At 43.9% G+C, this 24,461-nt stretch overlaps 1 protein-coding gene across 1 annotated transcript in view; it reads left to right on the top strand.

Annotated features, from left to right (window-relative positions):
* COL27A1 (collagen type XXVII alpha 1 chain) overlaps window positions 1-24,461 on the top strand; it is a 257,922-nt gene that overhangs the window by 93,225 nt on the left and 140,236 nt on the right. Inside the window, 2 exon segments of the mRNA XM_043989157.1 lie at window positions 16,013-16,066; window positions 20,324-20,368. Of these exon segments, the coding sequence (XP_043845092.1) occupies window positions 16,013-16,066; window positions 20,324-20,368 (99 nt within the window).

A 24,461-nucleotide genomic window follows, 5' to 3' on the forward strand; every position in this document is an offset into this window, starting at 1 on the left:
AGGCCAGGTAGCGTCCAGCACATTGCATGGTCTTTACTAGGTTCTAATTAATACTTGTTGATATTTGATTGATTGAGTCAATACTCATGACATCGAGCCTGCAATCCACAGTCTAGAGAATTAGGCTGGTCATATGGTCAGCAAATGGCAAATGTTTAGTGCTTGCAGATAGAATCTAATTATTCTTCTTTTCATTCAACAAATACTTTTAAATACCTACTAGGTGCAAAGTCCTATGCTAGGCAGTGTGGAGGGTATAGAGATAAACAAGGCATGATCCCTGCTCTCAAGGAGCTTACAGTGTAGTGAGAAGATAGAACACCTACAAATATTTATTAAGTACCAGTCATGTATAAGACCCTGCGCTAGTTAATATGGAAGATGTAGATATGAATAAGGCACAGTGCCTGCCCTCAAGGAACTTTTAGTCTAGTGAGGGAGAAAAGGTACTTACACATACGTATTAAATGCCTACTGTATACAAAACCCTGTACTAGGTAATGTGGGGGATGTAGAGATGAATAAGGCACAGTCCCTGCCCTCAAGGAGCTTACAATCCAGTGGGAAAGATAAGACACCTACAAATATTTATCAAGTACCCACTGTGTACAATTCCCTATGCTAGATACTGCAGGAGCTGCAGAGATAGGACATTATCTCTGTCCTCCATTACAATCTAGTAGGAGGAGACATGACATTTATATAAATACAAAATAAGACAGAACATGATAAATGCCATAGGAGCGATATAAACTAAAACAGGAGTACAAAATTGGATTCCTTTTTTAAAAAAAATTTTTTGTTGATATTTTCTGTTTCTTATGTCACCATAGTATCGCATGTGTCCTTTTCCCTGCCACTCCCAGAGAGCCATCCCATATGAAAAATAATATATTTTTAGAAAGGGGAAAAAATCAGCAAAACTGATTGATAACATTGAAAAAGTCTGAAAATATGTGCAGTATTTTGTGTAATAGCTATGGACCTCCCACCTCCATGAAGGGGTAGGTAGGGAGTACCTTCTTATATCTCTTCATTCTAGTACTACTTGATCTTTATAATTTTGTCACATGTACTTTTGATTTTTTTTTCATGTGATATTTTTCTTTCCATTTTTAAATTGTTGTAGTCACTGTACATATTGTTTTCTTGGCTCTTCTTACTTTACTCTGCATCAGTTCATATAGATTTTCCTACACTTCTCTGTATTCATCACATTCATTATTTTTTAGAGCACAGTGATATTCCATTAAACTCATATACCATAATTTGTTTAGCTAACCCTCAAGTAATGGGTACAAATTTTATTTCTAATTCTTAGCTATCACAAAAAATGTTACTATAAATATTTTGGAGTATAAAGAGACTGTTTTCTTATCGATGGCTTCCTTGGCATTCAAGCCTGGTAATAGAGGATTTGGTTCAAACTGATCTTTTTGTCAGTTTATTTGCATAATTCCAAATTGCTTTCCAAAATGGTTGTACTACTTCATAGCTCCATCAATGATGTATTAGTGGGCCTATCTTCCCACAATCCTTCCAACATTGACTGTATCCATTTTTTGTCATTTTTGTCAATTTGCAGGATGTGAGATAAAACCTCAGGGTTATTTTGATTTGCATTTTTTATTGTTAGTTATTTGCAACATTTTTTCATTTGCTTGTGAATACTTGGTAGTTCTATTCTTGAGAACTGTTTGTTCATATCTTTTGATTCTCTATTAGAGAATGGCTTTTACATACACACACACACACACACACACATATAGTTTCTATATCTTGGATTTCAAACTTTTATCAGAGAAATTTGATACAAAGTTCCCTCCCCCCATTTTACCATTTCCCTTATTATCCTAGATGCATCAGTGTCGTCTGTACAGAAGCTTTTTGGTTTCAAGCAACCAGTTATCTATTTTATCTTTTATAATTGCCTCTATCTCTTGTATGGCTAAGAATACATCTCCTAAGGGCAGCTAGGTGGCACAGTGGATAAAGCACCGGCCCTGGATTCAGGAGGACCTGAGTTCAAATCTGGACTCAGACACTTGATACTCACTAGCTTTGTAACCTTGAGCAACTCACTTAACCCCCATTGCCCTGCAAAAAAAGAATACATCTCCTATCCATAGCTATGAGAAGTATATGATGTGTTTCTTTTCTAATTCTTTTAGAGCATGATTTCTAATATTAAGGTTATGTATCCATATAGAAGGTATTATGGTGTGTGGTATAAGGTGTTGGTGTAAGCCTAATTTCTGCCGGAATGCTTTCCAGTTTCCCAGTAGTTTTTATCAAATAGGGTGTTTTTCTCTGGGGTAACTTCTTTTTTCCACTTTATCAAACATTAGGTTATTGAGTTCTATTGTTTCTAAATCTCCCTTGTCTAATTTGTTCCATTGATCTCTCTGTCTCTATTCTTTAACTAATGCCAGATGGTTTTGATGACTACTGCTTTATAATAATATTTGAGGGCAGCTAGGTGGCACAGTGGATAGAGCACCGGCCCTGGAGTCAAGGGTACCTGAGTTCAAATCTGGCCTCAGACACTTAACACTTACTAGCTGTGTGACCCTGAGTAAGTCACTTAACCCCAATTGCCTCAGTAAAATATATATATATATATATATATATATATATATATATATTTGAAGTCTGGAAGTGCTATTTCCTCTTTGTTCTTACTTCTGTTCATCATTTCCCTTGATATTCTAGATTTTTTGTTTTTCCAAATGAATTTTGTTATTTTAAAAATCAAGTTCTCTAAAGAATCCCTTTGGTAATTTGATTTATACAGCATTAAACATGTAAATTAATTTTGGTATTGTCATTTTTATTATATTGGCACAGCCTAGCAACGAGCACTGAATATCCCTTCAACTATTTAGGTTGTTCTTTATTTCTTTAAGGAGTGCTTTGTCATTGACATCTATGTGTCTTTTGTGTGCTTTGGGAGATCGATCCCCTAATATTGTATGCATTTAGTTGTTATTTGGGATGGGATTTCCCTTTCTATTATTGCTGTTTGTGTTTTGTTATAGAAATGCTGTTGATTTTTGAGGATTTATTTTGTAGCTTGCAACTTTGCTGAAGCTGATAATTGTTAGTGTATCTTTGTTGATTGTCTGGAGTTTTCCAAGTAAATCATAACATAATCAGCAAATAAGGGATAGTTTTATCTCTCCTTTACCTATCAATATTCCTTTAATTCTTTTCTCTTATCTGAGTGCTATTGCTAGCATTTCCAGAAGTATATCAAATAATAGTGAAGAGAATGGGCAACCTTGCTTCACTTCCATATTTATGAAAAAAGTTCTAGTATATCCCCATTCCATATGATGCTTGTTTTTTGTTTTAGATAGATGCCTTTTGTATTAAAAAAACAAAGGATGATTAATAATTGAAATGGTAAGGGGAGGTAGCATTACAGAGGAGGTGTCAGCTGGTCTGGGTGTTGAAGGACAGGTAGGATTTTAGTAGGCAAAGATTTGGGAGGAGATCATTTTAGAGGGAGGAGGATAGCACAGGACTCATTTTTTAAAATGTATAAATAGTTCAGTTTGACTGGAGGATGGGGTTCATAGTGGAAAATTGTGAGAGAAAAAAAGCCCTGAATGCCAGGCTGACTCTTTCTTCTAGTTAGTGGAGAACCAAGCATTAGGTATTTTGAGCAGGAGAGTGAAGTGGTTAGACCTAGATATCTAGAAAATTAATCTGTGTTAAGTTAGATAGGAGGGAAAGAGACATGAAGCAGAGATACTACATACAGTAGGAGGCTGTTACTAGTTTAGGCATGGAGGTAAGGAGCCTGGTCTAGGGTGGTGGCAGTGGCACTGGAAAAGAGGGGGTGGATGGGAGAGAGACTGCCAAAGAAGACTCTTCCTGAGGCAGTGCTACTCTCTGAGAAGGAGGAACTTTATGGCTCCAGACATGAATTTTCTGAGGAGCTCTCAGGGTCCCCTGCCAGAGGGAAGTAGGATAGATAGACTTTCCTAAGTCTGGAAAGGTCTGAAAATTGGCCTGCCTGGATATAGAGGCTCATAAGCTCATAAACTTTGAGCTGGAAGGGACCTTAGAGGTCATTAAGTCCATCCTTCTCATTTCATAGTTTAGGAAATTGAGGCCCAGAGAGGGGGAAGTGTCTTTCCTAAAATCACATAGGCAGGAAGCAGCAAAAGGAGGATTTGATCTCAGGTCCTCCAACTCCAACTTCAAACTGCATGCCCTTTCCACTGTGCTAGGCTTCTTGAAGATTCCTATTGGTACCTTTGTGTCTATGATAGAAGGAAAAAGGACTTATCCTCAGGTTTTGTGAAACGTGATACTGCACTAGGAAAATCTGTGAATGGGGAGGGAGCCTTTCTAAGGTCATCTTCTGGCTCCACTGGTCATCATTTAGCTGAAGAATAACCCCAGTTTCCTCAAGAGCTAAGGCGGGGGTAGGGGGAGAATGGAAATTAAGAAACCCCATGGCTCGATGCCTGATGGTAGAGAGCTGAACTCACTCTTTTGGCTCAGGGAACAAATTCTTCTGATGGAAGAACATCAGACCAGAGAGGGATAACCCCCTTTCTTGTTCCTCATTTTGGCTGAGATGGAGACTCCATCAGTGAACACAGAATGACCAGACAGAAGGACATGGTCAGATTAGAAATAAGGGCAGGAAATCATAGCCCAAGCATTTATGTACAAGTAGTCTCACTGAGAGCCAGAGCCATGAGAGAGGCTGCTTGATATAGAATGTGGCATCCCCAGAGGTGACCTGAGAGTGAAAAGGTAGCTAACTGTATGACCTTGGGTAAGCCATCCATTTAGCTGATCCTGGGCTTCAGTTTCCTTCTTAAAATGAGAGGCTTGGGACTAGATGGTGCTGAAGGTCACTCCTGGTTCTGACTATATAATTTCTCAGATCTTGTCCATTAATAACAACAACCCCCACTACCAACAATTCTTCAACAGATCATAGTTGTAAAGCTGAATAGAAAAGCCCATTCCATCTAATCTTATTTTTCAGATGAAGAGACTGAGGCCCTGAAAGAACCCATGACTTACCCCAATTGCCCTATAGGTAGTAAATGATAGACCTGGGCTTTGATTCTAGGTCTTCTGACTCGGAATCAGTTTCTCTTTCCATGTCTATGTATGTAGTTTCCCTTCAGTAGTTCAGTGATCTGTGACTTCCTAAGTCTGGTCCCTTTTGTCCTCTAAGTTAGCAAAGGGTCTTGAAGAATTACCGTGGCTAAAAATCCATCACCCTGAAGCTAATCTGAGCCTCTTTGAATTGGATGAGGTTGTTCCTTGGACAACAAGCATACATCACTGTATCGGAAAGGAGAATGGACCTATAATTTCATTGATATAGGGAACTCTTGGGTGAAGACACCTTCTCTGAAAAAGAGTCATAGAAAGCACCAAGCAGGTTGTTATTCACCTGGGATCACATAGCTGGGAAGTTTCAAAGGAGGGACTTGAGGCCAGCAATCTATTCACTATGCCATGTATGTCTCTCCTAACTGTGACATATATATATATAGATAGATAGATAGATATAGATATAGATGTGCATATGTACATACACATGTATATATATATATATCTTTACATATATCTATATATCTATATCTATATATCTTATGTTTCTACAAATAGAGAAGTTCTCGGGTTCCTTCCTGCTCTGTGTTTCCAAGGGTTGGCTGAATTGATACCTAAATGTCTTGTCCCAGAAAGATGGTGATGGAGTAGAGGGAATAAAGTGAAGAGCTGTGTGCCAGTTTGAGGGTGCAAGGCAGTCATATGTCCCTGGGATTAGGGAAGTTAAATATACTCAGCAGAGAAAGGAAATATATCTTGGGGTTGACCTGATTCGGATCAATCTATCACATCTTTATTAAGTAGTTACTATGTACACAACACTAGGCTGGGGGCTGGGGTACAGACCCAAACAAAACAGTTTCCTTCTCCGTTCTACAGGGTGCTGATAGTCTACTGTGTTGGAGATTACACACAAACACACGCAGAGTAAGGTCAAGTAATTTCAAGAGGTCTAGACAACAGGAGCGATGAGGAAAGGCCTGGAGTGGGAGGTGGAATATGGGCTGTGCTGTGAGGGATGTTAGGAATTCTGCACACAGAGATAAAGGAGTGCATTCCAGATGCAAGTATAGAGGCATGAAATGGGAAGAAGTGACAGACCAGTTTGCATGGAGAGAAGAGTATTAAATAAAACTGGAAAGTCAAGGGTTGAACTAGGTTGTGGATTCTTAAGTGCTAGAGTAGTTTTTCCTTGAGATTATAAGGAACCATTTAAGTTTTTTAGTTGGGGAGAGAGAGGGTTGTATTGGAGTCATTTTGTGTTTTGGTGGCATCCATCAGGAAGGTGTATGGAGGATGGAGTGGGGGGAGGAGAAACTGAAAAGAGGGAGACTAATTAGCAGCCTGTTACATTAATACAGATGAGGAGCCCACAAGGGCCTGAATTAGGATAACATCGATGTAAGTAGAGAGAAGAGGGATGATGATTCTACAGTAAAAGAAGGGGTGGCCTACTATTTCCAGAGTTGTGTTAGAGGCCGGCTAGAGTTTACTTTTGTTCTTAGGAAGTTGAAATTGGCAAAGTAGAGGATTGTGGGATTGGGGATGGAGGCAGGGAATATAAACCTACTTGATCTGTTTGCTAGAAGCACCTTTACTTCTAAACAGTTGATATCTTAATTTAAAATTGTCTTGATCTACTTGTTTATGGAAGCCCCCGAAGGAACTTAACACAACACTTTGGTTAGCTCAGTCCCATTTCCTATAGAGTGCTTTTTTAAAAGTAGTAAAACTGATTTATCTTAAAAAAAAAAAAAGAAAAAGTACTTGTGTAATCACAATTGCACCTAATATAACTTTCACCAAACGTAGATATTTAATCTTACTCTGAATGGGCTCTTTTCATGTTAGCTTGACTTAGGGAAGTTTTACGGGGCATGCATGATGTCTCATCACCACCACTAAGCATCATTGAGATCCTGGCAGCCGAATCCAAGTAGACCTCTCAGCCTGGCTCAATGTGGTGCTAAGCCACTGCTAGTTGTGGCCACTATGAGTGGGGGCCAGCCAGGCCGCCTGTGTCAAGCCCAGAAGCTGCTTCTGTCTGAGTAAGGTATGACTGCTTAGGCGCCTTTGCTCAAGGCACCCAGGCCAGATGCGCGCAGCCAAAGCTGGGAAAGGGGCCAGAGGAGCATCAGTCAAGGTCATATGTCTTCTGGGCTGCACAGGCATTTCTGTTAATGAGGGGAGAATAGTGGGAAGAAGACAGACCCAGAGAAGAGATCTTGTTCTCCTTGGAATGCCCTTGCCTCTACAGTCAGACTAGAAGTGGATTGTAGAGGTCAGACATCCTAGCTGTTGGAAGTCTAGGGGGTCGTGCCAAGTAGAGCTCGCATGTCTTAATTCTTGTACCTCTGGACTGACCCCGTTCATCCATGCAGTTTGCTCAGCCCCCTTTGTCATGACCATCTCCACCAATATCAGCTGGAATATCTTGATCCTTTCCTCTTCCCTGCATTACCCCTCCGTGCCCACCTGATAGAGTTTAGGCAAGATCTCCACCCCCGCTGGGGGAAACCCCTGGATGCCGGCTCACCTGGTGTGTGCCACTTTGGCCCAGGGTCTCTTGTTGCAGGTGGGGCTGGAGGGCCCAGGAGCTTTGAATGGCCTATCTTGAGCCAACAGGAAAATAAAATCTTATTTCTGGATCGGGATCTGATTGGCATGAGACCTGCTAGAATTCTCTGAAGGAGTGTCTGTGCCAGGCTTCTTCTTCTTCCTTAACTCCTGCTGAGAAAAATCTTTAAACAAATCCAGATGTTCTTTCACACATGCACGGACATAACCTACACACAGACAGATGCACCTACGGAAGGGAACTCCTGGTCCTTTTCCAGTCTCACACTCTTCTAGATTTCCCCAAGGCATGGGGGAGAATTTAGCTCTGCTCATCTCAGGGCCTTGAGGTCTTAAGGTTTCAAGAAGGTCAGCTTGGCTAGGACTTGGTATATCATTTGATTTTATGAGCTGGGAAAGCAGCAAAAGGGTTCAGTGTTCTTCACCACTTGGATGAGCCTTTGATCTTCGGGGTCCAGGGGGCCCCCATTTTTTAATATCATCCCCTTCTCTGCTAGAAGGTGTTCCTTTGCTGTTTCTGTTCTCACTGGTCCAGTGTCCTGTCCGAGATGGAGAAACCTACATTCTGCTGCTTTTCCCGGCATCAGGCTAGGGCCAGGAATTGGGTCATAACTGACTGAAGCTGTCCCCAGAGCGGCCCCTGGGCCTCCTGCCAGCCCAGATGTATTACATGAGAGTTCAGAGCCCTGCTCCTAGACCCTGCGTGGCTGTCTGCAAGATGCGGTAGGATCATGCGTGCCCCTCTTTCCCGGGTGGGGGAAGAAGAGAGATGGGTGCAATTCTTTCCCCCAGTCTTTTGACTATGCCCTATGGCCTCCAGTGCCCTGAAAGAGACTCCAGAATTTGGCAGACTTTAGTCACCTCCCCCATTGGCCCCTAGCTGGATTGCATGGGCCAGAGGGAAGGGTTGGGTAACCGAGGGAATATGTACCCAGGACAGAGCACATAGTTGGGACTTGGAGGGGCCAGCAGGGGCCTGGAGCCCTGAGAACTCTGCCCACTTCCCTAGCCACCTGAGGGATTCCCCTTGCCTGCTTGAGGGAGGTTGTGTAACCCTGCCCAGTGGTCATGAGCATCTTAGAAATTGCTGAGATCGCAAACTGCTCTGTTTGTAGAAGAACTCTGGAAAGCAGATGGGATTATCCCTTAACCCCTCTCTGCCCTTCACCACTTAAGGGCTGTTTTGCTTGTTCCCTGGCATATGCCGTTTGGGGAACCGGCTGGCTCCCAGAATCTTCCTAACTGTGACTGCCTGGAAGTCTTACCTTAGAACAAGGGAATGGGCATCCCTGACAAAGTCAACGAGTGAAAGCCATAGCCTTGAGAGGAAAGAGGACCCAGATGATAATGTATATAGGGCTGCAGTCTCCTTTCCATTAATTTGTGGAACTGAACTGAGAGAGGAAAGTAGGAGCCGTGAGCCCTTATGCCTGGTTTTTAGTGTGAATGGAGTGTTGGGCCGGATAGTGGGGGTGGAGGGAGTTCAGTAATTCAATTTAACAGGCATGACATAATGGAAAGAGAACCACACTGAATGTCAGGAGGTCTGGGTTCTACTCCTGGCTGTGACATTAATTGGCTCCTTGACTTGGGGCAAATAATTTCCCTTTTCTGGGCCTCATTTCCCCATCTGTAAAGTAAGGGAGTTGGGGTAGGTCAGAGGTTCTTCATCTGTGTGTGTGTGTGTGTGTGTGTGTGTGTGTGTGTGTGTGTGTGTGTGTGTGTGAGTGTGTGTGTGTGAGAGAGAGAGAGACAGACAGACAGACAGACACCTCTTGGATAGTCTGGGGAAGCCTAGGGACATCTTCTTACCACAGTGTTTTTAAATGCATGAAATGCAATACACAAAATTACAAAGGAAACCCATTATATTGAAATACAGTTATCAAAGGATGAAAAACAACAACAAGTTCAAACACCCCAGGTTAAGGACTCCTGGGCTAGAAAATACCCAGGATCCCTTCTGGTTCTAACATGGTATGATTCTTAGTATTTACTGGTAATTTACTATTTACTCCTCACTCTTCTGTAGGCCTTGAGAAAGACAAAGACAAACACCTGAGATTCCTTTTCTCCAGGAAATGAGAATCTTGTTTAGGAAGGGACTAAAGAATTAGCCAATCAGAAAGCTTTTACTGAGCACCTTCTAAGTGTTGGGCGCTGTGCCAGGCTATAGGGGGACTGTCTTTGTCCTCATGATGCTTAGATTCAATAGGAGAGAAGTCTATGTATACAGGTGGACAAAATATATACAAGATACATGGTTATTTGGGAGGGGGTGGGAGAGACTAGTGACTGAGGGAGATCCTGTAGGAGGTGGACACTCCTGTTAAAGTATTTCCTGTGGGGCATAGGCTATATAAATACCACAGGGGCTCGGAGAAGGGAGAGATCGCTGTGGGCTGCAGTAGTCAGGGGATGCTTCACAGAGATGATGGGAGAATTGTCATCGTTTTTCATTCTCTAGGCTGTTGGGGTTCCTTGTGACAGCAAGTCATGGTAAGAGCTAGGCCTTTCACCGTATGGGAATCAAGTGCCGAGGTTCCCTGTGGCTCAGGAAGCCTGCTTTTATCATTTCAGCATGTAGGGAAGTCTCAGTCTTGCTCTCTCTATTTCCCCCCCACCCTTTCCTCACCTTTCCTTCTTCTAGCTCTGTGTGTCTTGCTGGGAGGGGCTCTTGAAGTACCTGTGAGCCAACCTTGCTCATTCTGACCCCATGAACTGTGCTGGTCCCTTGGGACCCAGCTTCCTAAAGATTCCCTTGGTGCCATGAGGTATGCAGAATATGAAACCTTGTCTTGGTGATGATCCAGCCATGCATACCCCTCCCTATTATATCATAATTAGTTTGTATGTATTCTGCATTTGCTTATCTTATTGTATTCCTATTACTCTCTGAGAGAATGTGAGACCCTTAAGGACAAGCACCATTTTTTTGTCTTTGTATATGAAGAACTAGCCCCATATTTGGTGCATAGTAGGCATTTAATAAATGCTTGATGAATGAATGAATGGCCTATTTTTAAGTGACTTCCTCTTAAGGAACTCTGGGCACCTGGATGATATGGAGATGGGGCCAAGAGCCCAACTCAAAGCAAGTCATCACTTCTGGATCTTGTCTTCCTCATCTGTAAAATTAAGGGATTAGATAGGTGACTCTAGGGTTTCCTCTAGCTTTGAAATTCTGTGTTCTAATATCTCACCCAACTTTAACATGTATTGACTTTGTGTCTTGCCCCAGAGACAGTGGGGAATTTTACAGGGGAAGAAGGAAGTCAGATGGGGATAGCATTTCCAAAACAGGATCAGGCAGTCAGTCAGTCAATAAGGATTTATTAAGCACCTACTACATGCTGAACACTGGGAATACAAATAAAAGCAAAAGACAGACCCTGCTCTCAAGAAGCTCAAAGTCAAATGAGGGAGATAACATGCAAACACTTCTGTACAAACAAGATATGTGAAATTAAGGATAAATTGAAAATAACGAACCAAGCATTAAGGGAGATCAGGAAAGCCTTCTTGTAGAAGGTGGGATTTTAGCTGGGCCTTGAAGGAAGACACTACACCTTGGGCACTCACCTCTCTTCAGTGGGTTGTGGTATTGATAGCGGTCACAGCTGCTGGACCTTGGTGGAGGGTTGGTCCTTTGTTCTTCTGTCACCTTTCTGCTATGTACAGCCCAAACACCCTAGGACAAACAGAAGAGCATTACCCTGAACAGAGCAGGAGCCTGCCCCAGGAAGGGCATGGGGCAGTGGCTTTGACCCCCATCCTCCTGAAGCCCAGCCTATGCTTAGGGAGAACCGCTTACAGGCTTGTCCTATCCCCAAAGTCCAGAGGGACCCAATGGGTCGTAACCTGAGCTCCTGCAGGAGAAAGAGGCCTGTTAGGAGTGCCAGCACCAGAGTGTTCCTGCTTCGGCACCTCCCCCATGAGCCCATTCATAATTCTTTCAGTGCCTGCCAGCCCCATGTCAGGAGAAGAGGGCTGAGCCCAAATTGAATGAGGCTGTCCTTTCACTCTCCTCCAAATTCCCATAGCTGATTCTGAGATGTTAATGCCATGGCCTTTCCTCTCTCCCTCCCTCCATAGCAGCTTTGGGACTAGGCTTAGCCTGAAGAAGAGGTAGTTACCTAACTGAACCAGAGAGACCCTAAGATCTCAAATTTAGAGGGGACTCTAAAGCTTATTCTTTCCACCAACTTTGAATAATTAACTGGATGGGACTTTAGAAGCCAACAAGTGCAACCCCACCATTTTACAGCTGAAGAAATTAAGTGATTTTCGCAAAGGTATCAAGGGTCAGAGACCAGATTTAGACCTAAGCCCCCTGGCTCCATAAACAGTGCTCTTTCCATTAGAGTAGTATGCTGACTTCTTTTTCCAGATGATGAAGATGAGGCACAGAGAGGGGACCATTTAACTAAGGTCACACAGCTGACTAGTGGCACAGGCTATGACTTGAACTCAGGTTCCCAAGTTCCCATCTGATGGCACTTGGAGATAATATGGATTCAGGGCCCAAAGTATTATCAATTTAAAGCTGGAAGGAAACTTAGAGAACATCTATTCCAGTCATTTTATTTTACAGATGAGGAAACTGAGTCTTAGAAAGGGGAAGTCTCATAGTAAGTGGCAAGGTCTAGATTTGAACTCAATTACTTTAACCTGAAATCTGAGCTCTTACTACTGTATCTTTCTGCTTCCTTAGAACATAAAGTGAGGCTGAGAGGCAGAACCTGAAATGGATTGAGTTGGAGCCAGGGTTGAGTCAATCATGGTGTGCCTTCTTTAATTTAAAAAAAGTAATTGGTTCTTTAAAAAAAAGTCACTATCACTTCACAGTGACTCTCTGCCTACCCTCCCAAAATGGAACCTTCCCTTGTCACAAATGAGTCAAGAGAAACAAATCCATGCATTGACCAAGTCTGAAAATGTAGGCCTTATTCCTTACCTACCATCTACCACCTCTTTGCCGTTACATAGAGGTTCACTTAACACAGACAAAGTGCTAGACTTGGAGTCAAGATGACGTCAACTCAAATCCTTACTCACATACCTAATAACTGTAACCCTAGGTCCATCTATTTGCTTCTGTCTCAGTTTCCTCATCTGTAAAATGGGGACAATAATAGTACCTATCTTCCAACATTGTTGTGAGGGTAAAATGAGATCATGTTTATAAAATGCATTGCAACTCTTAAAGCACTATATAAATGCTACTGCTGCTGGTGGTGGTGGTAGCTGTTGTGATTGTTGTTACTTCTGGAAAGTAATCATGTTGTTTTAATTTGCTCTTAATATTTCCATTGGGTTGGAACCAGTGACCATATTTGAGATAATTATAACTTCAAATAGTGCAAATTTATATAGGTATGACCACTTCAGGGAATTCATTATTTGAACTGATGGGGATCTTGTATTATTATAACTAGTTTAAGCATTCATCGCAGTTATGAAGTCTTCTAGAGTTATTTTCCTTTGCATTATTATGGTCATTATGTAAATTGTTTTTCTGGTTTCTTCCTTTCTTCCTCTTCATCAGTTCATACAAGTCTTCCCAAAATTCTCTGAATTCTTCCTATTTATCATTTCTTATAGAAGAACATTGGGTCAGCAAGATGGCACAGTAAATAGAATGTCAGGGCCTGGAGTGAAGTTCAATCTAGCCTCGGACACTTACTAGCTGTGTGACCCTGGGCAAGTCACTTAACCCTATTTGCCTTGGTTTCCTCATCCATAAAATGAACTAGAGAAGGAAATGGCCAAACCACTCCATTATCTCTGCCAGGAAAACTCCAAATGGGGACACAAAGGATCAGACATGACTCAAAAACAACTGAACAACAAATGGCATGATAATATTCTATTATATCCATATACTGCAGTTTGTGCAAGCATTGTCCAGTCATTGCACACCCACTTTCCTTCTAGATCTTTACTATTACAAAAAGTGTTTCAGTGAGTATTTTTACTTATGTGGGACCCTCCCAACTGTCTCTGACCTCCTTGAGGTATATGCTTAGCAGTGGTATGATTGGGTCCTTGTTCATGTTCCACGTGCCTTTTTTGAGAATAGTTCCACATTTGCTAATTGATTTTCTTCCCATGTCTCAAGGACTTCTACTGGATTCCTCTCCCACTGTCTAAGACAGGGTCTGGTGCATTTAATTGCATTTAATGTTTGCAAAAGCCTCAGTGCTCCACTATCTTGGGTGATTGGTACTTAAATGGTAGCCATGAGCTGAGGTTTGGTTCCATTCTTTCTTTCTTTTTCTTTCTTTTTTTTTTTTGTGAGGCAATTGGGGCTAAGTGACTTGCCCAGGGTCACACAGCTAGTAAGTGTGTGTTAAGTGTCTGAGGCCAGATTTGAACTCAGGTACTCCTGACTCCAGGGCCGGTGCTCTATCCACTGTGCCACCTAGCTGCCCAGTGCCATTCTTTCTTATGATTTCCATTCTTGAAGCACAGTTGGGAGGTGATTGGGGCATTAGTTATGGGGGAGGGGATTAATTTTACCCCCATTGATCTTGGACAGGCTCCTACAAGAGGAGGAATTTAAATTAAGGCTGAATAAGTTTGGTCTAGGCGAAATAGGACAGCATGGAGTTGCAAACATTTAAAGTTCTTAGCTCTTCCATGCTCAGTCCTCTTACAAGTTTGGGTTTAATGTATTTATTTTATTTCTTTAGTAGCCCTAGAAACCAGGATCTGAATTACTCTCCAACATGAATCTTTATTGTTTGAGTAGTTCAGGCTTTTACTTAGTTAGAAAAACATGTGGTTTGTTTTTTATTAAATTTCCCCTGGAAAACAATGGTTTAAATTCAAGAAGGGGAAAATATTGGGTTTCGCTTAGCCCCGAACTGGTCTTCTGTCTGTCTTCCTTTTGAAGTCAGAATGAAATTGTTCCCTTGCTCCAGTGGGGCTTCCCATGTTTGACATGGTCTCCTTGGTTCAAAGACCTGGCTCTTTTTCATAGAGTAGAAGAAGCCCTAAATTAGGGACCCAGTGTTTGCCAGAGCCAAGACCTTCCCCCTTGGCAGTACCCCTGGACTCCAGAGCTTCCTCAGTGAGCTCCTTTTCCTTCATAACATGCTTTGTACACATGGGTCACAGTCTAGTCTTAAGGCCTTATAAGCCTGGGCTCGGTGCCCAGGATTCATCAGTATTAAATTAATGAGACCTCCTGTGAGAACAGGCAGTAGAAAGATCACTGTCGCTGGAGTCAGAAGGTATGGATTCAGATTCTGCCATATTCTGCATGTGTGACCTTGGGGAAGTCACTTAATCCCAGAGACCCTAACACTCCTGAGTGTGGGAAACCAGATTAAAATATAATTGGGAAACATTTTAAAAAATACAATAAAACACAGATAATGTTAATTTGTGGTTTTCTAAGTCAATACACAGCCCACTGAGATCCTTATGTACCATTTAGTAACCCCTTTTCTATTTGAGTTTGACACCATTGACAACCTATCCAGAACTCAGTTTCCTTATCTGTTAAATGAGGTGATTCAACTTGATGGCCCCAAGATCCATTCTAGCTTTAAATCTGAACCTATGATTCTTCAGATTTCCTTGTATATGCCCCAAAGTGTGAAGTTAAATTATTAAAGCTCTGGATTAGTAGTCAGGGGACCTGGGTTCTAGACCTAGCTTTACTGTTAACCAGTTGTATGACCTTGGGCAAGTCACTTCCCTTCTGGGTCTTAGCTTCCTTATTTGTAAAATTAGAAGGTTGACTTGCCTTCTCAATGGGAGGGGGAGGGAAGGTGGGAATTTGGAACTCAAAAGTTTAAAAAAAAATGTTAACTTATGTGTAATTGGGGGAAAATAAAATATTAATTTTTAAAAAAATTTAATTGAAAGAAATTACAGGGTTGAAAGAGTTGACCTGTAAGGCTCTTCATGGGATTGCCAGATCATAGATTTAGAGCTGGAAGGGGCTTTAAAAAATCCCTAGGCTAAATCCCTTCCTTTGATAGAAGAGGAAACCAAGTTAAGTGGCTTGTCCAGCATTGAGTAGATAGTAAAAGGTAGGCCTGAGGTTTGAACCCAGGTCCTCTGGCTCCTGATCTCACATTCTTTCTGTTACAATGCAGTTCTGAAATTCTCTGAATTCTGTAAATAGCGTTGCTTCCTTGGGGGAGGATGAGACTTTGCACTCTAAGCTTTGGAATAAAGGAGTGAGAATAAATTGGGAGCTTATCTTTGGGTTGTTATTTACCCAAGGCTGCTCCTTGCTCTGGCCAGGATACTGTGTTGTCTAGATCTGGAGTGATACCAATGGTCAATGTTCATGTTTGACTTAATTTTCCTCTTTCTCTCATCCTTTTAGGGGTTTCCTGGTGACTTTGGGGAAAGAGGGCCCCCCGGATTGGATGGCAACCCTGTAAGTGTTTGGAGATGATGTAGAAAGAACATTGGGTCTGAGATGAGGAGGGGTTGATTATGGGGAGAAGGTGAACTGTCTGCTTCTGGGTCAGGGAGGCCAAGGAGAGAAGCATATTTATTGATTTAAGGCCACTCTACCATGCACTGCTGTTCCCCACTGTTTAATTTAGAATCTAACAAACGGATCCAAGGTATTCATATCTCCCTCTTCCCTATCCTCCTCCCTCTGTTTCCATTTATCTTGGGACCCAACCCCAGCCCCAGCCAGGGCACCTTACTATTAAAAAAGTTTCTGTGGCCTATGCTCTGACTCTAGCCCCTGGTACATCCATGAGCTGAAAGAGACTCAACTGGAATTGGGAAAGAAATGAAACCTTTCCCAGCTGGTTTTGTGTACTTGCCTTGGAAATGTTGTCTGTCCCATTAAGGGTATCATCAGTTCAAGGGAAGGGAAGAGAACAAACATATTTAAGTGCCCACTATGTTCCAGATGCTATGCTAAGCACTTTACAAATATCATGTTGGATCCTCAAATCAACCCTGAGTGGGCTAGGGGTTATTATTATCTCCATTTTGCATTTGAGGAAATTGAGATAGACAGAAGTTAAGTGACTTGCCTAGGGCCACACAATTAGTAGGTATCTGAGGCAGGATTTGAATTCAGTTCTTCTTGACTCCATGGCCAGCATTCTATCCACTGCGCCAGCTAGAGGCACGAGAGGCATTATAACAGAAGAAACTGTTGTTCAAGGGACAAGACAAGGAGGGCTAGGTTCCTAACTGCTATTCCCTGTGTGATGCCGAGCAAATCATTTCCCCTTTCTAGGCCTGTTTCCTTCTCTATTCATTGGAGTGGGTTGGATTATTTGATCCCCAAAGGTCTCTTCTAGGCTGGAAAAACCAAGCGGCTTCACTAGGGTTGACCTGTCTTTGACCAGACAGAAGACCAGGTGCAGGGTGTCCAGGCTCCAGCCCTGCTGCTCCCTCCCTGCCAAGAGAGTAGAGTGTGAGTACATTGGTTTCTCCCTCTAGGCCCATAGGCAGATTCCTGGTTTGCCCTCTGGGAGAATCTTACCTGGACTCCAGGATGTCCACGCCTCTGCAAAGCCGAGAGCATCTCCATGCCAAAGGACCTGGGGCACGGGAGAATTGTAGTTGCTCACTGAGCTGGGAGGCCAGTGCTGTCTGGGAACATTCTCTACATATTTATGGCCAGCAGTGGGTCTTGAATGCTTTCAGCCACTTGAACTATAAGGAAATCACTCCCTTCTATAAGAAGAAGGGGGTGGGGAAGAGATCCTCCCTTGTTTATAGAGTTTACAAATAATTGGAATCCTCCAAGTGCAGGAAGATGTTGAAGTTTGGTTTGGGATTTTTGGCTGCAGAATTGCTAACCACAGAGCCAGGTCAGTCTGCCCCAGGGTCTGGGACCCTTCTTGAAGCGCTTCCTGTTCTTTTGACAGGCAGTCTAGGGCTTTGGAGCAGACTGAATACCCAAGAGATTTCAGAGCTGGAGGCTATGAGGGGTGAGGAGCGTCAGGATCTCCGCGTGGGTCTGTGTGCAGCACTTACTGAGCATCCTCCAATTCCTTTCTGAGGAGGCAGTGAGATGAAGATGCTGTTTCACTTCCTGTCCTGAGCAGCTGTACCCAGCTGTGCCCATCCTGGGGGCGGCTGGCTTGTGGTTTCTCCTCTCCGCCCTCCCACAAAGTTCCATTAATCATGAGCTGTAATATGTCTGAAATGAAGAATCACAATTAGCACCCCTAAAAATGTCCCTTACTGGGTCAATTAATAATAAATAATTTTTAAAAACCCAGTAGCTTGCTTTGTTAAAGTAGCTCCCCGCTCCAGATGTGTGATCCTGAGCAAGTGAATTCAGTTCTATGATCCTCAGTCTTCCTTTCCTTACAATGGGGATAATTCTTTTCCAGTCTAGCCCATAGGCAGAGGAGCTGGAAGTGTACAGGGCTCTAGGCCTACTCCCCCAGCCATTGAGCCATCCCAGGTAGGGGATATAGTGACAAAGATAACTAAATTAGGGGCAGCTAAGTGGTACAGTGGTGCAGTCCTGGAGTTAGGAGGACCTGAGTTCAAATCTGGCATCAGACACTTAACATATACTAGCTGTGTGACCTTGGACAAGTCACTTCACCCTAATTGCCCTGCAAAAAAAAAAAAAAAGATAATTAAATCAACACTGGAGTTAATTTGTGGTGGCATTATTTATACCTTACTTTTGTATGACACTTGTATGTTTTTTGAAGCATTTTACATCTATTTTGTCATTTGTTCCCCACAACCTTGTGAAGTAGGCAGGGCAAGCATTTTTATATCCATTTTATTTTATTTTATTGCTTTTTTTTTTTGGTAGGGCAATGAGGGTTAAGTGACTTGCCCAGGGTCACACAGCTAGTAAGTGTCAAGTGTCTGAGGCTGGATTTGAACTCAGGTCCTCCTAAATCCAGGGCCAGTACTTTATCCACTGCACCAACTAGCTGCCCCCATATCCATTTTTATGGTTGAAGAAACTGAGGTTCAATGAAGTTCAAGGTCTCTTGGTAAGTTAGTGATAAAGCCAAGGCTTATACACACACCACTTGATTCATTGTCTAATAGTCATTCTGCTGTAGATAGAAAGCTGGCCTTGGAGTAAGGAAGACCTGAATTTAAATCCTGCCTCATGGACTTAATAGCTGTGTGACCTTGGGCAAGTCACTTAATTTTTCTCTGCTTTAGTTTTCCTGAACTGTAAAATGGGACCATAATAGCACCTCCATGTGAGGCGTTTTGAGGATCAAATGAGATCATATTTGTAAAGGGCTTAGTGTCTGTCCCATAGAGTACATACTTAATAAATGCTTATTCCCTTCTCTTCCCCCTTCTGGGATTACAAGCACAGTTGGGAGAACTAACGAGGGAATTTATAGGTGATGGGAGGCGAGATAGGCACATCCTGAGATCCTGGAAATATCAGAGATGACTAAACTTGTTTATCCTGCAGACTTCCCTGCCCTTTTGAGGGGAACTACCATCCCACCACCATCCCCCTGTTTCCAAAGCTGGGGATTTGAGTGGACAGTCTGACTTCCTGCTGCTGTCTGACATGAAGGTGCTGATGCTGAAAACGTGATCCCATTAGTTCCATCCTTTAATCTCCCCCACAATTTGGGGAGAGCAGAGGCTGTTTTCTCTACAGCTGAGCACCCTGAGATCTCTAGCCTAAATTTCAATAGAGGCCCAGAGAAGGGGGGGATTAGTTGCCTAGAGTCACACGTAGAGTTCATGGTGTGAGGCAGGAAGGGAGCAGTGCCCCGGCCCACTTCTGATAGCCTGGGATTCTGTGAATTAATCTGGGCTCTACCTGATGCCCCATAGGCCCTGACAGATGGTACCCACAGGCCAAGCTGGCTCTTCAGCTCATGTGGGAAAATTCTGTAGCCTGTGAAAGGTCGTCATGGCTGGGGTGGGGCTCGAGCTGTGTGCTTTGGAGGGTGTGTCCATTTGTATAGGGAGACCAAGGAGAGAAGGGTATTCGAGATTCAGGAGATGCTGTGAACAAAGGTACAGACATGGTACGTGTGTGGAACGGTGAGGCCAGTCTGGCTAGTGTAGAGGGTTCAAGTGAATGTGGGATGAGGGTAGTGTGAGATGAAGGTGAAGAGCCTCAAATGCTGGAATCAAATCTTTGTCTTCTAGCAAATGCAGGCCATAGAAGGCCCCCGCCCCATTTCCTCAACTTTACTTTCTTTTCCTGTTCTACCCTTCTTGGATTTTCCTCTTTTTTGCCACAAAATACTACTTTCATCCCTTTCTGCTGAGCTGCCTGCAGAACCATGGGGATAGCCCAATAAACCATCTGCCTAGAGAGGCAGTGAGGACTACTGTAAAGAATCAGTGCTAGACTTGAACTCAAGAGAGTCATGGGGTCAAATCCCAGCACTTGCAAGTCACTAAACCTCTCTACCTCTGTTTCCTCATCTATAAAACAGGATTTAATAATTCCCTTAGTTCATACCTAGAGGGGTTATTGTGAGACTTAGATGAGACAATGTATGTCAAGCGCTTGGCAAAACTTAAAATGATATGTGTGTGAACTAGTCTTATTATAGGGATCCCCTCTCTAAGTGCCTGACTCTGGAAAATACCACCACCAGATGGGGGTGGGCCTAGCGCTATGATCACCCAGTTGCCCCCGATCCCTTGAAATCCCTACCCACGGCCCTTAACAGTGTTGGTTTTGTTTCACTTTTAGGGAGAGCTGGGTGCCCCAGGCCCACCTGGAGTTCATGGACTTATTGTGAGTATGAGAATATAACCTAAGCCCGACCTGGGGGCCTGGGAACTGGAGGAGAGGAAGGGATTGAAATCATTCTACTTTGTGGGGGGCATCTTTGTATAATGACAGAGCAGGGGTCTAGAAGTCAGGAGACCTGGCTTCTCATCTTAGCTCTGTTACTAACCAGCTGAGTGACCTTGGTTAGTTGAGTTAACCTTCCCTGGGACTCAATTCCAGCAATCTCATTGACTTTTTTTTTTTTGGTGAGGCAATTGGGGCTGAGTGACTTGCCCAGGGTCACACAGCTAGTAAATGTTAAGTGTCTAAGGCCGGATTTGAACTCAGGTCCTCCTGACTCCAGGGTCGGTGCTCTATCCACTGCACCACCTAGGTGCTCCAATCTCATTGACTTTTTAAGAAGAACAGGGGTTGAGTTTTCTCTGTAGCAAAGAACCCTAAGGTCTCTAGTCTAAATTTCAGTAGTGGGTCAGAGCCACCCAGAGAGTTCATGATGTGACCTTGGGAAAGGTCATTTGCCTTCTCTGGTTCCCACCCCTCCTTATTGTTGGATTAAATGCAGGGTTCTTAACCCTTTTTGTGGCATGGACCCCATAAACCTCTGGTCTCCTTTTCAGGGTAATGTTCTTAAATGCATAAAACTTCAGATGTTAGGATTTCAAAGGAAGCCAATTCTATTGAAATGCAGTTATCACAATTTACTCTAAGGGCGTGGACCCCAAGTTAAGAACCTCTGCACTAGAAGGGTCTGGGCCTTTGTTTGGGGGAGCAAACATCCTATGCCTCTGTATCTGCTTCTATCTAGCTGACCGCTGTGTCTGTCTTTTGACTGGGCTGTCACCCAACAAGGCCATTCTCTCTCTATTTCTGTGCCTTCTTGGGGCATCTACAAGGTCATGTCCCAGACTGGAAGCTCAGGGGACCTGGGTCCATGCTTTGCTATGTAACTTCAGGCAATTCTCACTATGTGTCTGTTACTCTCTAAAGTTTGCCTGCATTAGGTGTGACTCTGGCTCTGTGGAGAGCAAGGTGAGAAGAGGTAGGACACTCTGAACCTGGATCTGGGATGGGGGAGATTCAGTAGACACCGGCCATTCTTAGAGACACCAGGCACCCTAAGTCCTACAGTTTCCCCATAGTAAGCATTTACAAAGCCTCTGGTTATTGACCCCCAGAGGGCCCCTGGAGGCCTGTGCTATGAGAGAGACCATCCTTGGGAAGGAACAGAGCCAAGCTCCTTGTTCAGCTGCTTCCTGGGAATTGAAGATTCAGTCTCTACATTGCCTCTCTGTTGGATTCCATTCTTTCGAAGGTTCCTTCCAGCTCTGAGATGGGGTGTTCTGTCCTAAGGCCCTTTTTATAGCTCACATAATCTGGGTCCATTAAAGCCCCATGCCAGCAGAGTCCCATAGCCGAACTTTACCCTTGCTCACCAACCAACCCCAAAAGGCTTCCAACTGTGGGTGACTGCAGCCACAACAGACAGAAATGGTTCCCTGCATCTTCTCTTCCTGGTCCAGGAGTCAGGCCGTGTTGCCAATCACTGGACCCAGGCAAGAGACCAGAGATGGCAAGTGTGGGTATTGGATTCTCTCAATGCCCAGGAAAGAGCCGAGAAGTGTCCATACCTTAGCCCTCAGCAAGACCCACAATGCCCTCTTCTATACCGAGTCTTCAAGTCTCTGAATCTGTAAATCTTCCAAGAAATTCTCTCCTCTTCCCCAACTGCGGGTGGAAAAGGGTGTCTAAGACATGAGTAAAAGGCACTCAGAGTTGTGTGACCCTGGGCAGGACAAAACCTCTCAGCCTCAGTTTCTTCATCTGTAAAATAGGGTTTCACGATACCCTAGTACCTACTTTGAGGGGTTATTGGGAGGATCAGATGAAATCCAGCAAGCAGTCAGCTGGGGCAATAGGATCACAGGAAGGTAGGTTTAGAGCTGGAGAAGTACCTGGTTCAACCCCTTTAACTTCACACGTGAGGAAATCCAGGTCCATGCTGGGGACGTGTCTTGCTGAAGGTCATATGGGTAGTAGAGGGCAGAGCTTGTATTCAGATCCTCTAGACTTCCATCGTGTCATGTGTATGAGTGTGTCTATGTGAGAGTGTGTGTGTGTGTGTGTGTGTGTGTGTATGAGTGAGGGTGTGAGTGAGTGTATGTGCAAGTGAGTGTGTGTCACACACACAAATGCAAGCCCTGTGTTTTGAGGCAGGGCTAGAGGGTCTGGTAATTGCAGCACTGTCGACCTTGGGGATCATGGGACAGAGCTTTGCCAAACCCTCAGGGCTGGTGCATCAATTCAATTCAATTCAACAACAAGACATCTTGTCTAGTCCCCTGCATCTAAACCACTCTAGCCCCATGGTTATCTCCTGTCTGCTTAAAGAAAACATAGGGTTTCCATTGGTGGCTCAGCCTCGTGTTGCCTCTGAGGTCTTTCTTGTGTCTGCCCTAAGAGGACCTTTATCTAAGTTACGACAACTATTGTGAAGTGTGGTGAGGCTGCCCTCAGACCAAATACCTGCAGTCATCTCTCAGGCATTCCTTCCCACCCCAGGCTGGGGAAGAGAGATTTCCTGGCAGATTTACAGACCCAGAGACAGAAGACTCAGGAGAGGTTTGATACTTCCTTAAGGGTTGAGATACCAAGGATGGGAATAAGAATCCAGTTTCCAGACGCTAATATTGGAGGATTATCCAAGTGTATTTTTCTAGGGCCATCTCAGGCTTGGAGGGCAGGGGAGCATTGCTTTCCCTAAGACCTGTCCTACAGAGGCCGCCGCAGTTAACGCACTCTCTCCTCTTTCTTTTCGACTTGGAACGCGGTCCCGGCCCCCGCAAGGCGCCTTGGGGATCAGCAGATGCCGAGAATGAGGTAGAGTGGGTTGGTTGTATAAGGCAATCCGGTAGTCATTAAGTGGGGCGAGCTGTCAGGGCCTGGGCTAGAGCCAGCGTATTCTATATCGACAGGAGGTCTGCTACCATTGTCGTGGAGAGAGGGGAGACAGTTTGAATAATTGTTCCTTCCAGCTTTCCCTTTAACGAGAATCCCAGACATCCTGCTGGCCAGCTGTGGGCAGGTTTCTGCATCTCCTGCAGTTGGGAAAACAGCTGTGTGAAGGGACCACCTACATCTCGGGCATAATTAAGAAGCACCAAAGTCACCCCACTATTGGTGCCTCCCCTGAGCAGACTGACTTTCTCTTTTAGTCGACCGGGTCAGGCTAAGGGGTTGGTCTCCAAATGTTTGTTGGAGCCAGCAGGGTGGAGAGGGAAGTTGAAAAGAACACCACGTGTATCAGCAGCCTCAGTCGCTGTTCCTCTAGAGCCTGGGAGATGCTGGGGTCTGGAAGAACGGGCAAGAGACACAGGGCTTCTAAGACCCATGGAACCTTCTCTGATCCTTCCCAGTCTTGTGACAGGTTTTCACCTTAGAAGGGTAAATGCTTTCTAGTTTAACCTTTTCTTTTTTCCCCCAGACAGCTACCATCATATTTGTTTGGTCTAGCACCCACTGGGGAAACCTAAAACATCATGGGTGTTTGTATAAAAACCTCATGGAGCCCATGCTGTGGGTCCTTGTTCTACCCTCTGATTTTTGGCTCCCAGCTAAAGCCCTAAAGGGAAAAAAAATCGGCTCCCTCTTCCAAATGCTAGCTTTCCCGATATTTGAAGTCTCTGGTCACGTCCCCCTTGAGATACCTTGTGTTTGCTTTGTAGTGGATCTATTTCATAGAATCTCAGCACTGGAGCTGGAAAAGGAGTGATCCAGCATATTTGACAAGTATTAGATTATGCAGGGCACTGTGCTAGGGGTCATGGGGAAGGAGAGGGGGGAGGGGAAGATCGATTTGACAGATGAGTAAGGTGAGGCCCCAGGAAGAAGCCAAGTGACTTTTCTCAAGTTTGAGAACTGAGTCAGTAGCAGAAGTGTGGGATCAGAGTCCAGGGCTGCCCATTCCTGGGCCAGGGCACTTTTCACTAGGCTAAGCTCAGCTGCTGAGGTGTGAAATGTGGCAGAACTGTGGAAATGACTGCCCTTCTCAAGCAAAGTTCCCAGGAGGAGCTTGTGATACAATAGACCTTTTTTTCAT

This window comes from Dromiciops gliroides, chromosome 2 (genome assembly GCF_019393635.1).
Source record: "Dromiciops gliroides isolate mDroGli1 chromosome 2, mDroGli1.pri, whole genome shotgun sequence".
Classification (NCBI taxonomy): Eukaryota; Metazoa; Chordata; class Mammalia; order Microbiotheria; family Microbiotheriidae; genus Dromiciops; species Dromiciops gliroides.